The sequence below is a fragment of the Quercus robur genome, chromosome 5 (genome assembly GCF_932294415.1).
Source record: "Quercus robur chromosome 5, dhQueRobu3.1, whole genome shotgun sequence".
NCBI classification, from domain to species: domain Eukaryota; kingdom Viridiplantae; phylum Streptophyta; class Magnoliopsida; order Fagales; family Fagaceae; genus Quercus; species Quercus robur.
The window spans coordinates 58012879-58026138 of record NC_065538.1 but is presented as its reverse complement, the minus strand read 5'-3'; the positions used below and the strand labels follow the sequence as shown (position 1 = coordinate 58026138).

General features: G+C 33.7%; 1 protein-coding gene across 1 annotated transcript; it reads left to right on the top strand.

Moving 5' to 3' along the window:
* Positions 1–7161: 7161 nt before the first annotated feature.
* Positions 7162–8370, top strand: LOC126728429 (uncharacterized). The gene is made up of 4 exons (XM_050434250.1): positions 7162–7272; positions 7486–7539; positions 7662–7805; positions 7966–8370. Exons 1-4 carry the CDS (start codon positions 7162–7164, stop codon positions 8368–8370), a joined length of 714 nt encoding a protein of 237 aa, XP_050290207.1.
* Positions 8371–13260: the final 4890 nt, after the last annotated feature.

Sequence of the window (13260 nt, the reverse complement as noted above, 5' to 3'; positions counted from 1 at the left end):
ACATCAAACAATCTCTATCTCTATATGAAATTAAAATTTTCTTTAAAAAAAAAATGAAATTAACATTATGGTCCGTTTGGATTGAGGGGGAGGGAGGGCGAGTAGAGTAGAGTTAGTTCAGCCTATTTTCAGCCAACTCTGCTTTACTCTCCTCCACTCCTCCTCCCTCCCCCCTTAATCCAAACAAACCCTTAGTTTGGTTAGTATTAATTCATAAAATTTCCAATTCATCAAATTAAGATTGATTATTTCATTAGTATTAAATAAATTTTTTTTAATTGATATTTAAATATAAAGGTTCCACTTAGGATTATCACCTTAAATGTCTCTGTTAAAAGGACCAAGAAATAAGAACAATTTGAGTTACAAATCTCTTGACTATTCATACAAGGCATCAAAATGAGGTCTTTTGAGATGAAGTTTCATCCATAAAATTATGAGAAAGTCTGTAGATGCAAAAAATTTCATACCTAACTGATGTGGCAGATCATTAGTGGTAGGTGATACATGACGTTAGTAATAGGTCTAGATAAAAACCAATAAATGCTTGTCCACTCAACTATTGTGATTTTTATTTATTTATTTTTTGTCTATAGCATTGCTATGAAATTAGTAAGTATCAATATTTGATGAGAAAAGAAAAAAAAAAAAAAACATTTTTTAAGAAATTTTTATATTTCCATAAAAGTGATTTTAAATTTTTTTCTAAAATTATCCATTAATCTGACCCCTCTTTAATATGAATTATATCTCAAATTTGTATAATAATTTAATTATAATAAGGGAAATGTTAACAAATGCTCTAAGGGCATTTGGTGCAGACACAAGATACAAGCCCCCAATTATACATGTATGGGAGGAGAAGTAAAAAGAAGACGGCCCAACCTGTGGCCTTATGGATGGAGCCTGTTAGTTATTGGGCTTGAGATTAAGCAAGCCCAAGAATTTAATAATTAAGGTTTCTTTATGCATTTTATTGTTAGCTATTTATGCACTTTTTTAGATTACTGTAAGATGACTTTTGAGAATTATTAAAAATGTGAGTTTCTTTTACATTGGTGCCGACTATAATTTTGCTCGGTGCTGACTCCAAGCAACCCTTAGGTGCTGACTCCTAGGGTTTATCCTTTGTTTAATTGCTCCATTGAAATACTGTGGTTGTCCTACGTCAGTTTTGGTATTAGAGCTGGGTTTCGTTCCATACAACACAACCGTAAGCAACCACTTGAAAGCAAAACCATCAAAAGAGCAAGCCAGCCAAATATGATAGTATCTTTCAAGTTTTTTCCCCATGATATCTTGAACAAGCCAAAACCAGCCCCTGCAATCCGTATATACCCCCAAGCCCCATATGAGTTTTTCACCCCCAAGCCAACAGAGAAGCTAGCAACGCCTCCCAAGTCGGTGACCACCATCTGTGCCCGCCTTTAATCACAGAACCCACAACCCAAAAAAAAAAAAAAAAAAAAAAAAAAAAGAAATGAAAAAAAAGGTGACCCATGTAAGCCCATTAGCCACTAGCCACCGAAGCCCATCATTACCCTCGACCACCACTGCTGAGATTGATGAGCAACTAACATTGTTGAGACCCGAGACAAGCAACCACTGGTCTTCCATGTTTCATGTCGCCGCTGTCCGTGCCTCCTTCGCGGTGCCACCAGGCTTTGGTCTCCAATGCCGGCCATAGACCCTTATCGTTGAGACAACCTCTGTTTCCAATTTAAATTCTTTCGAGTTTTGTTAGTCAGTTTTGAGTTTCTGTTCTCTTAGTTTATCGTGTTTGACTTTTTCTTTTGTTATTTTCATTAAAAAAAATCAAAAGGAAAAGAAATAAAGTGTTGTTTCTATGACAGCCCATTGCATGTGTTGGGCCCTTAAGTTGCTTACCCACAGTTCCATTTTGTCCAAACAGACCCACTCACTTGAGGAGCCATGCCCGTGACTGTAGTGCAGTATGTTGGCCACTAACAAGGGTACAATTCTTACTCTCTTTTGGTGGATTCAATTTTGTCTCATTAAAAAATATTATCTTTCTATTTTTTATGTGCATATCCTACTATACTCCATTGGCCTACCCATTTTGTGCTCAAGGAAGCTATTCTATTATTTGTTATTTCTTTCAGTACCCATTCAAAAATTCAAAAAAAAAAAAAAAAAAAACCAATTTCTTTGAAATATCTGATTCTCATTATTAATTGTGGAGCTTATTGGAATTGACTTTTATTTAGGCTTTCTCTCAATATTGTGAACACTGTCACTACTTGACTGCAATTTATTTCTTTGATTCATTGATCTAGTCTCTACATGCACTCTTGTTTGAACTTAATTTAAATTGAGAATTGGTTACTTGAAGTGTCCATAATTTACTCGATAGGGTAGAGCGAATTGAAGCATCTAAAAGAGAGACCATTAACCATCAAGGAGATAACATGCTTACGCAAAAAACCACGGTTACTTTAATAGGGCTCCAAACTTTGAACATGATCACTATAATCACAATGGCCTTAGGGATTATGATGATTGGATGTCCAAGGAAAAGATAGAAGCACCCACCTTTGATGGCTGCCTATACCCATGGGTTTTCACTGATTAGTTACATCAAATTGAGAAATTTTTGACTATTACCATTGGGCTGAGAATAAGAAAGTGAGGTATGCTAGGATGAAGTTACTTGGTAGAGTCGACCTTTTCTGGGAGGACCATGAGGAAACCCTTAGGTGACGACGTGACCCCCCATTACTGATTGGCTTGACTTGAGATGAAGCATGCACTCTCGAGGAATTATCTTCCTCCAACTTATAGGAGCTCCTTCCTTGAGGAATGAGATCACCTAAAGCAAGGCACTGCTCCTGTGGCTGAATATATAGAGAAGTTCATGGAGTTCAAGAGGCAAATTCGAATAGTCGAGGAAGAGGTTGTCACACTCAATAGGTTCAAGAAAGGTTTAAATGCAAACCTACTAGGCGAGATTATCACCCGAGGAGTCACTACCTTAAGAGAAGCATATGACCTTGCTAGGAATTTTGAACTAGCATCCAAATCTATCTTTTGGCAACGTTCTGAGCTCTAGAGTGTTCCCACCAACCTTCAACCTTTTGGTAGCAAATCTAGACTTGCCTTACCCCCAAAGGTTAACCCTAATAGCACCCCAATAGAAAAAGAGGATAAGGGAAAAGGTGCGGTCATTTACCACCCATGCGTGACATACAACACGTCATAGATTTTGTGCTCGAAGAGATCCCACCTAACTTGCCTCATTATAGGATGAGCCCTGTAGAGTATGCTGAGTTGTAAAGGTAAGTAGAAGAACTACTTAGGAAGGGTTTTGTTTGTGAAAGCATGAGTCCGTGTGCAATCCCTGCACTCTTAACTCCAAAGAAAGATGGAACTTAAAGGTGTGTGTTGATAGTCGTGCCATCAACAAGATCACTATAAAATATCGTTTTCCTATCCCTCGATTGGATGACATGTTGGATATGATGGCTGGAGCAACAATCTTCTCCAAGATAGACTAGAAAAGTGGCTATCATCAAATTTGGGTTTGTTCTGGTGATGAGTGGAAAACTGCCTTCAAGTCGAAGGATGGTTTATATGAGTGAATGGTCATGCCTTTTGGATTGTCCAATGCTCCTAGTACTTTTATGAGAGTGATGACTCAAGTCCTCAAGCCTTTTATGGGGAAATTCTTAGTTGTGTACTTTGATGACATCCTCATCTATAGTTAGGGAGTAACACTTAGACCACCTAACTCAAGTTTGTACTACCCTTAGGAAGGAGAGTTTATATGGCAACCTCCAGCGCTCTTTCTTCACTGATAAAGTAGTCTTCCTAGGTTTCATAGTATCCTCTGAGGGAGTTTCTGCCGACCCCCAAAAGGTTTAAGTGATTATGGATTGGCCCAAGCCCAAAAATATCCATGAAATTCGAAGCTTTCATGGGCTCGCTTCCTTTTATCGCTGATTCATCGAGGGGTTTAGTACCATGTCCCCCATCACTGATTGCATGAAACAAGGGGAGTTTGTTTAGACTAAAGCTGCTGTTAAAGCTTTCAATGAGGTAAAACAAAAGATGACTGAGGCACCTGTCATGTGTCTCCCTAATTTTACCAAGCCTTTTGAAGTGGAATGTGATGCCTCAAGTATTGGTATGGGGGAGTACTTAGTCAAGAGCGCCACCCAATTGCTTATTTTAGTGAGAAATTGAATGATGCTAAGCAAAAGTACTCCACATATGACAAAGAATTTTATGCCATTATTTAAGCTCTTTGGCATTGGCGCCATTACCTGATGTCTCGAGAATTCATTATCTACTCTAATTATGAAATTTTGCATTGTCTCCATTCCCAAAAGAAGCTAAATTTTAGGCATGGTAGTTGGGTTTAATTTCTGCAACGCTACTACTTTATGGTGAAACATAGGGCGGGAGTTGAGAATAAGGTTGCTGATGCACTAAGTTGAAGGGTGTCTTTGCTATCCATCATAAGTGTTAAGGTTACTGGGTTTAAACAACTCAAGGGTGACTATGAGTCATGCCCAGATTTTGGGGATTTCTACACTAGCCTAATTGATGCCCTATAGCAATGCTGTGTGCTCACCCCTAAAGGTGGACACCAATAGCAGTGCACATAACCCGCCACAATAGCCTCTTTTTCTCATAGTGTCTATTATACGCTAGTCTAGTCAACCCTTTTTTTTAAGGTGGTGTGGCTAGATCAAAAACTAATATATTTCAACCAAATGATAGGACTAAGTTGTGTATTATTTAAATCTGTTTTGAAGGGAAAAAAGAGATGTACTTATCTTTGTATCTTGAATCAAAAGGTCCAAAAATAAAATGCAAAAGAAAGATGCTCAGATGCAATACAATCCAAAAATATCACTATGTAAACTTTCTAATATAGTGAAATCAAGGGCGTTTGAATTTGAATTTTTTTCTCATTTGGAAGAAATTAAATAAAGGAGATAATAAAATTTCCCAATGCAAGTTCAATATTATTTTTCAAACAGCTCATTGAAACCCTATATTTTTCATATTGGTTTTTAAGATTCAAATTCCTAAAATGGATTTCTAAGGAAAGAAACATGCTTTGTCAACTATATTCATGGAGGAAAGAAAAAAATAATGAATTATAGCTACAAAAAAATTATTAAAAAAAAGGAAAAAAGAAGAGACCTAACCCGAACTGAATGTTAAGTTTCGGGTGAGAGTTATTTCGGGTCAATTTTTTCAGGTTGAATTTCGAGTCGGGTCTTAACCCGACCTGAACTGGATAATGCACAACCCTAATGCCAAAGGTGCATGATGGTATGAGTCATGATATTAAAATACACGTATTTCTTTCTTCTTTTTGAGAAACAAAATAATGAAATATACATGAACAGTAAAGATTTGGATAACCTTGTGTAATTTAAGGGAAATTTTATCTTTATCATTGGCATTTATATTGTAAGTAAATAACCTCTTATATATTTTTAGAATCTACACTCCATATAAATGCAAATGATGAGGATAAATTTTCTCCCAAGTTATACGAGGTTATCCAAACCTTTACTATTCATGTGTATATATATATATATATATATATATATTAACAAGTGTACATTAAAAAGCAAACTCAACTACTAAGGTCCAAGGATCCATGGCTTTCAAAGCATTTGTTATTTTATATGTCTTATCATATTTTGGTTCATTCCATAATAGAGCCATGATAAAGGGGAATAATCTCAATGATTTGGTTTCAGAAATACAACTTGATCAACCCAGCAAAAGTATTTTGGTATTATCTATTATTTATTTGTTAATAGTTTTACTTGTGCAAGTAATTCTTATTATTCTATATCAATTTTTATTTCTTCTAAATATTCCATGTCAAATTAGTGCAAAAGCAATTGCAATTTTCATTTCCTTATAGCTTGAGATTTAGTCTAACAATAATAAGATTTTCGCAGACTGAGCATGGAGACACCTATGATTGTGTAAATATATACAAGCAATCTATTTTTGAACATCCTTCATTCAGAAATCATACAATTCAGGTTCATATTGTTACCTTATTTGCATTATATTTTCATCAAAATTTAAATTCAATTTCAAGGTATCCTAGAAAATGACTAGGGCATGCACAAGCTTACATAGTGCGTGCCACAATCATTTTGAAATCGATCGATTTAATAACTCATAATAAATTTTACAAATCTAAGGATGTAACATTTTATTTAAATTTTAAATGGTGTGAAACTTTGTAGATTATCAAATTTAGGAAATGAAATATTAACCATCAAATGATTCTTCTCCATTGTATTTGAAATTTAGAAGATCCTATTCCTTACAGTTTGGCACCGGACATGTGGAAATTCCGTATCAAATTCCCTTTTTCTCTTTGCCAGAAAACATTACCCAATAACAAATGTACAAAAAAGGAACATATATATATATATATAAAATAAAAATAGATAAATAATAAAAAGAAGATGTTTTTCGTTGGTTGCATATATACTAGACAGTGGAAGAGAGTGTTTTAGAGAAAAAAAAAGTGAAATCAACTTATTTTTTTTATTTTATATATATATATATATATATATAGAAATTTGATGCTAGTTTAACAACTTGGATGCTTATTTTTTAATATTTCGTTTGAAATGATATGTTTTTTTACTGAAGTATACAAAATACTTAACAGATGAGACCTAGCAATAAAATAAGAAAACTAGCAGCCAAAATGCAACCCAAGAAGCTGCCGCTTGGTGTCCAATATGCAAAGATAGAGTTAAATGAAGCGTGCCCAAAAGGCACCGTCCCTATTCTAAGAGTCGCAGACAAAGATCTACCTAATGATGTATCAAATTTCAATAAGTCTCTGTTTTCTTCATTTGATCCATTGGATGCTTATATAGAAGTAAGTGAGATAAGGTTTTTCTTTACTTAATGTTGGTCATGCCTCTTTTTTTTTTTTCTTTTTCTTTTCTTTTTTTTTTGGGGACAAAATTTAGCTATAACCAATTTTGTAACTAGACTTTTTCTTTTTTTTTTTTCTTTTTTTTTTTTCTCCTTTTTGTAATACAATTAAAGGCTTCTTAACTTCAACAGAATTCATCCTCATAGTTTGCAGGAATATTTACAAAAACAACCCCAGACAAAAAGTATCAATCGATTGGAGCCAAAATGAGTGTATGGAATCCAAGTGTTAGTGGACCTTTCCAATATAGTTCAGTTGCAATCTCAGTTGAAGCAACGTTTGGAACTGACTTCGAACAAATACAACTTGGGTGGACTGTAAGTATTAAGGAAGAGATATAATTGTTCGATTAATTTTTAAATTTTTTTGAAAAGTATACTTTTTTTTTTAACCAATAAATTCCATAGTTACAATGAAAGAGAAGTTCTTAAATTTTTTTTCTAGGTAAACTACAAGACTCTTGCCTATTTTTGTATAGTTGAATTACAACATATGCTTCAACTTTATTTATAATTTCTGATATTGTTCAGGTAAACCCAAACGTGTATGGTGATACACGCACCCATTGGTTTTTTCAAATGACTGTAAGTACTTTTTATCTTTAAATAGATTTAAGGTTCTTGGCAGGATGATTTTTTTTTTCTTTTTTTGGGGCACAAATACATAGTACTAACTTAATTTGAATTTCACACTATACATGGACTAGAACAAAAGAGTTCCACATTGTCATAATCTTGCTTGCTTGGGGTTCGTACAAACTAATACCAAAGTACCAGTTGGAAGTGTTATAGAGAAGGTCTCTGATTACGGTACCGCTGATCAAGTGGTTCTGTCTTTCTCCATGATTTGGGTAATAATTACTTCTTTTTTCTCTTTTCTTTTTTAACATAGGATTTGAATGCATGTTTACAACTAGAAATTTAGTTTATCAAATAATTTTTTTGCATGACTTCTGATTTCCATTTTTTCCCTTTTCCTTTTTATTGTATTTGGTTAAATGATAACAATAGGATGGAGCAGCTTCACCTAGAACTGGAAAATGGTGGGTGTATTTTAATACTGAACTTGATCCAATTGGATATTTTCCAGACGAACTATTTTTTGAGTTAAATTCAGGAGCTGACACATTGAAATGGGGAGGCTATGTTTTCACTGGGCCAAATGATAATGCTAGCCCTCAAATGGGTAGTGGAAAATTTGATAATGGAATATATCAGCGAACTGCTTACATGACTAATGTACAATATATAGATGCCAATAATCGACTAGTTCGCTCGCCAAATAATATTCAAACTGCCGAGTCTCGTTGTTTCCTTGAAGGGGATGAATCATACAAAGACGACACAATAGAATATACCTTTTGTTTTGGCGGAAAAGGTGGCATACGAGATTATTGTTATCATGGTGCACGTTGATAAAAACCAATAAAAAGCTTGTCACATCAATAGTTTGTGGCTATTGCATTACATTTCGTGCTTAATATAATAATGGCAAAATTTGAATTTTTGTTCCTTTCTTTGTGGGTTTTTTTTTTTTTTTTTTTGTCCTTGATTTTTTATTTTATTTTATTTTAGTTCCTAGAAAATCAATTGTTGAGAAAGTTAAAAAATATTTTTAGTCAGAGAAATATTCCAAAAGCTCTAAACCAGACCCATGTTACCCTTATCCCAAATTACATACAAATCCAATTAAGACACAATTAAATCACCAAACTATATTTGATAAACTAGCCATCGTAGCTTCACTTCCATCCTCCCAACTCTTCTCCATGATATTCCTCTTCTACCTACAATATTTAAAAAATGAAAAACCACATTACTCAAACAAGAAATTGTAATTAAGATGTCATGTATTCCTTTGGCTTATGGAACCCAATGCACCATTTATCACTCCATGCACCAACCATTTCAATCTCAAGCAAAAACATAATTAACAGCACTTTTCGTCAAAATAGAGAGAGAGAGAGAGAGAGAGAGAGAGATTTTATTTATTAGAAGTGTGTGTGTGTGTATTTATCACTATTTATTATAAGTATATGAGTAGCATACATCTTAGAAGTAAATATGTAATTTAGTGGTAGAGCTACAATATCATAATTCAGCAAAACATAGATATAGTTCCTTAACAATTATACCTTATATTTCTCAATTGATTTGAACTGTACCTAAACACACTTTTCTAAGTTAATAGACACTCATTCAATAGGCCTTGAAATGAAAACCTCACCCTTCACTCTATTCTTTCAAGAGGAGAAGGTGCATATATACAGCACTATATTGTTTACTATTCTCATTGTAATGAACGAAGCGACCAGCTCATATCTCATATATAAGATTCAAAAATACCTTTTGGGTGAAAGTGACACCAACTTTAATCTCTCCACAATAACAATGATCTTTGCGAACCACACTATATTTGCAAGGGTATAACTCAGCATTTCCATTCTCCACTCCTACTGCTATTAAATCCTCCATATTGATGCTGTAAATGGAAAACTTCTCTATTATGTGAGGAAGGAAAATCAAACAACAGATATATAAATATATATATATATATATATTTATATATATAATGCACATCAAAAATTGCATTCCATGCTCTACATTATCCCTACAATCAACTACCCTCATTGTTTAAGTCTAAATGTATTTTCTAATGGCTTCAAGCCACATAAAAAAATTATTCCTTAAAAGTGCAGGCTTTAGCCACGTTTCAAAAACACAGTTATAGACCCTAAAAACGCAACTATAGGCTATAGCCGCATTTGTAGACGTGGCCACAGGTCCCCCTATAGCTGCATTTTTCCACCTACTATAGGCTGAGACTTATACAAAATGAGGCTACAGATCTGCTTTGGGCTGCGTTTAAAATGCAGTTATAGCCTGGACCTAAAGCTGTGTTTTTAAAATGCGGCTATAGACCATCTTTGGGCTGCGTTTAGAAACGCGACTATAAACTCGTGCATTGGGTTTTTCTATAGCTGCGTTTCTAAAAACGCGTATATAGGTTTTTTTTTTTTTTTTTACCTTTTCTTTTTTCTTGTAAAATCTATAATTCCTGCCCAGAACAATGGCCAACACTTAACAGATGCAACCAATTGCAACCAACAAAACAATTGCCAACACTCAACAGTTCCCAACCAATTGCCAGCAAACAAAACAAGTTCATTGCCAAAAGATTGCATTGCCCAAATAATTAACATAAACAAAACAAGTTCCCAACAAAAGATTTTTACATCACAAAATGCATAACCCTCAAGGATTTTTTACATCACAAAAAATTGTCAGCAAGCATCATGGTACTTGATCAGCTAGTTTCCAACAAGCATCATGGTACTTGATTGGTCAGTCCAATGCTCGTTGCTACAACCAATTACCTGTGACAATGAGAACACTGGAAATTGGGTTGAATTGGGCTCGCAAAAATCCCTAAGCTTGGAACACTTGAAAACAGTGCAAACACTTGAAAACACTCATGAATCGTGGAACTATCCGCTACATTTAGCAAGTGTAAAAAGGCATGTGTAAAAATGTTCACTTGAGAGGTTTTTAGAACAAGGATACTTTCCTATCTACATTCATGGTTGAAATTTTCTAATTTGATTTTATGTCTTATAGTACATCTACTTCCCTACTTCTTGCTTCATATATACTAATGTGGGACCTTCAAATTTGAATAAAACCAACAAAGGCAGGAATATATCTGATTTTTATTTTTATTTTTTTCCCAATATAGTTGTATATGTAACACACCTACTTGCATTATATAGATTAATCATGTCACTTGACAACATGCACACTAGGAAAACTTTTATAACTCACTTCTAAGTATTACTTATGAAAATTGATTGTACTCCTAAAAATTAGGCAATGAATTTCAATGTCATCCACATAATTGGAAACAAGGTCATAAACATCCCACAAATTGAACTGCTCATAAAAGAACTAGTCAACCAAAGAGTACAACTTACAAGCAAAATGGCCTAAGCACACATTCAAGAAGAAAAACAATTCTAGAAAAGAAACAGGGACAAAGCAACACACTTAAGTTTTTCCCAACCGACATTGAAGGCCCGCTTCATAATCCCTATGTTTTAAAGGCTTCCTCTGCATTGGAGGACCTTTTACTGCAACAAAATCAATGAATCACATCAATTTTTCACACCCATTGGTCTACACTTCAGCAGAGCCAATAATTTCAACATAAAAGACACCCAATATTAATTCTACAAGCCAATTAGTCTAGAATTCAGAGGGTTCAATTAACATGCATACACACTAATACACACATGTACACTGCGTCAGAGTACAACAATCCAATATTGATTCTGCAAATTGATTATCTATAATTCAAAGGGTTCAATTAACACACACACACATACAAATACACAATATTAAGTCTGTAAACCTGTTACTCTACAATTCAGACAGTTTAATTAACGCATGCATACAGAGTACAAACATTGAGCCAAATGAATTTTGCAAACCCTTTAGTCTACAGTTCATAGGGTTCAATAAACACACACACTTGCACGCAGGCACACCTAATATTAATTTTGCAAACCTATTACTCTATGATTTAGAAGGGTTCAATTAACAAATGTGCGCGCACACACAAATAGTCAACAGCCAATACTATTTTTGCAAATCCATTACTTTACAATTCAGAGGGTTCAATACACACACAATAGTATTTTTGCAAATTCATTAAACTACAACTCAAAGGGTATGAGTAAAACACACACACATATACTAAAACCAATCAAACCAAAAACAAATACAAATTCAATTAAAAAAAAAAAAGATAATCAGCTTAGAATTACTTACAGTTGGACTTAGATCGTGACTCTTCGTCCTACAGTTCAAAAAAAATGAACCGCAATTAACTAAGAGCAATTCATCACAATATAAATATAAAAAATAATAAAAATTGAAAAACAAAAACTTTGAAAATGTAATAATTAAAATAAATTACCTGTCTTTCACGCTATAGTTCATCGGTAGCCGAAATGGGAAACTTGTCATTGGTTGTAATTCGGTTGAGGGACTTGTAACTAAGCACACGGGCCAAGACGTATCTTGTTTTTAACAAAATTATTGAAATAAATTTAAGTCAAACTTAGATTGTGCAATTTACATTTTAGCCTTGATATGACGTATAAGGATACCACTTAAAACCAAAAACTTAGACTTATAAGTTTGGAGTCAACTATATTATATTAACCATCCACTTTTATTATTATTATTTAATGTAAGTTTGAACCCTAGATGCAGGGAAAGCTCAAGGCCTAATATTTTATTGATTTCAACCTTTATATAAAGGCTCTATCGCATTATAAAAAGGTCCAAAATTGTAGAGTGAAGATGGAGATATTACATTCATTGCTACATCAATTTATGTGCTTTATGTGGTAAAATTTATAATACCTTTAGCATTTTTCAAGATTATATGATAATAAGTGTTTAAAAATAAATAAATAAAAAAAGGTTGTACAATGTTGATTTTTATCTCACCTCCAGAAAGGTCTCCAAAATATTATACCAACAAAAACTAAACCCAATTGAAAACCAAACTATTTTGGGAAAAAAATTGTTTTGATGTTGTAATTGTTGTCAGACAATATTCTACACAACATGTTGTCAACAGTACTTACCTAATCTTTCATATGGCTACACATCAAACAATCTCTATCTCTATATGAAATTAAAATTTTCTTTAAAAAAAAAATGAAATTAACATTATGGTCCGTTTGGATTGAGGGGGAGGGAGGGCGAGTAGAGTAGAGTTAGTTCAGCCTATTTTCAGCCAACTCTGCTTTACTCTCCTCCACTCCTCCTCCCTCCCCCCTTAATCCAAACAAACCCTTAGTTTGGTTAGTATTAATTCATAAAATTTCCAATTCATCAAATTAAGATTGATTATTTCATTAGTATTAAATAAATTTTTTTTAATTGATATTTAAATATAAAGGTTCCACTTAGGATTATCACCTTAAATGTCTCTGTTAAAAGGACCAAGAAATAAGAACAATTTGAGTTACAAATCTCTTGACTATTCATACAAGGCATCAAAATGAGGTCTTTTGAGATGAAGTTTCATCCATAAAATTATGAGAAAGTCTGTAGATGCAAAAAATTTCATACCTAACTGATGTGGCAGATCATTAGTGGTAGGTGATACATGACGTTAGTAATAGGTCTAGATAAAAACCAATAAATGCTTGTCCACTCAACTATTGTGATTTTTATTTATTTATTTTTTGTCTATAGCATTGCTATGAAATTAGTAAGTATCAATATTTGATG